Raw genomic sequence first — 1,008 nt, 5'->3', positions numbered from 1 at the left:
AACACTCCGAAAAACAGAAAAAAAAAAAGGTCCCCGTTTAACGAAACTTTTCGGGGCATGCCCCTCACCTCCCAGCCCGGAGAAGGGCAGCGAGCCCCCGGCGCGGGCGGACGGTCAGGCACGGCTGGGATTCCCTGCAGGAAACGAGGTGAGGAGCAAAACGAAACGAGATAAGGAGCAAAAATTCCGGAAAAAACAAACCCTCGGTGTTACGAGTCGTTTTGGCTCTCCCGTGCATCGATCCCGGGCCCTTCCCGGCCCGGCTGCGGGGCACCCCCGGTCCCCCTCGGGGACACGCGACCGAGGTGGCAAATTTACAAACGAGGCTTAAAACGCTTTATATTTTTTTTTTTCTTTCTTATTTCTTTAAAAAATATTTACAGATCTGAAATAACGCTTTTTTTAATTAATTTTTTTTTCTTCACAAGCGACAGGATGGCAGGAGGGGAGAGCGGGGGTGCCCCGGGCGCCCCGGGCTCTCCGTTTGCCCGTCCCTCCCATCAGTTTCAGTGCTGTGTCCCCTCCATGGGCGCGGCCCGAGAGCCCCTCACGGAGCCCCCGCGGCGGCCCCGACCCCGCTCCCGGTGCGGGTCCCGACGGGGCGGGGGCCGCGGGGCTCAGTAGTCGATCTTGTTGTAGAGGTTGTAGAGCGGTAAGGCCGAGAGGTTGCTGCCGGGGTAGTAGAGAGGGGCGGGGAAGGCGATGGACCGGGGCACCGGCACTCGGAGGAGGGAATTGTCTCTGAACACCAGCGGCATCCCCACCAGAGTCTGCGCCGAGGCGTGGGCCATGTTGGCCGCCTCCAGCTCGGCCGAGAGCTGCCGTTTCCACTTGTTCCTGCGGTTCTGGAACCAGGTCTTCACCTGGGTCTCGGTGAGCTGCAGGCTGGAGGCCAGGCAGGCCCGCTCCGAGCTGCTCAGGTAGCGCTTCATGTCGAAGGTGGACTCCAGCTGATACACCTGGCTGCGGCTGAACACCGTGCGCGTCTTCTTCTTGGCGGCGCCGGGC

The 1,008-nt window shown here is 60.8% G+C and overlaps 1 protein-coding gene across 1 annotated transcript in view; it reads right to left on the bottom strand.

Moving 5' to 3' along the window:
* Nucleotides 1-490: 490 nt before the first annotated feature.
* Nucleotides 491-1,008, bottom strand: part of HMX2 (H6 family homeobox 2) — a 1,824-nt gene continuing 1,306 nt past the window's right edge. The window contains exon 2 of the mRNA XM_031059882.1: nucleotides 491-1,006. Coding sequence (XP_030915742.1) covers nucleotides 618-1,006 — 389 coding nt within the window. The 3' untranslated portion in view covers nucleotides 491-617. The remainder of the gene's footprint in view (nucleotides 1,007-1,008) is intronic.

Source organism: Geospiza fortis, unplaced genomic scaffold, assembly GCF_000277835.1.
Source record: "Geospiza fortis unplaced genomic scaffold, GeoFor_1.0 scaffold452, whole genome shotgun sequence".
NCBI classification, from domain to species: domain Eukaryota; kingdom Metazoa; phylum Chordata; class Aves; order Passeriformes; family Thraupidae; genus Geospiza; species Geospiza fortis.
This window is presented reverse-complemented; position numbering and strand designations above follow the sequence as displayed.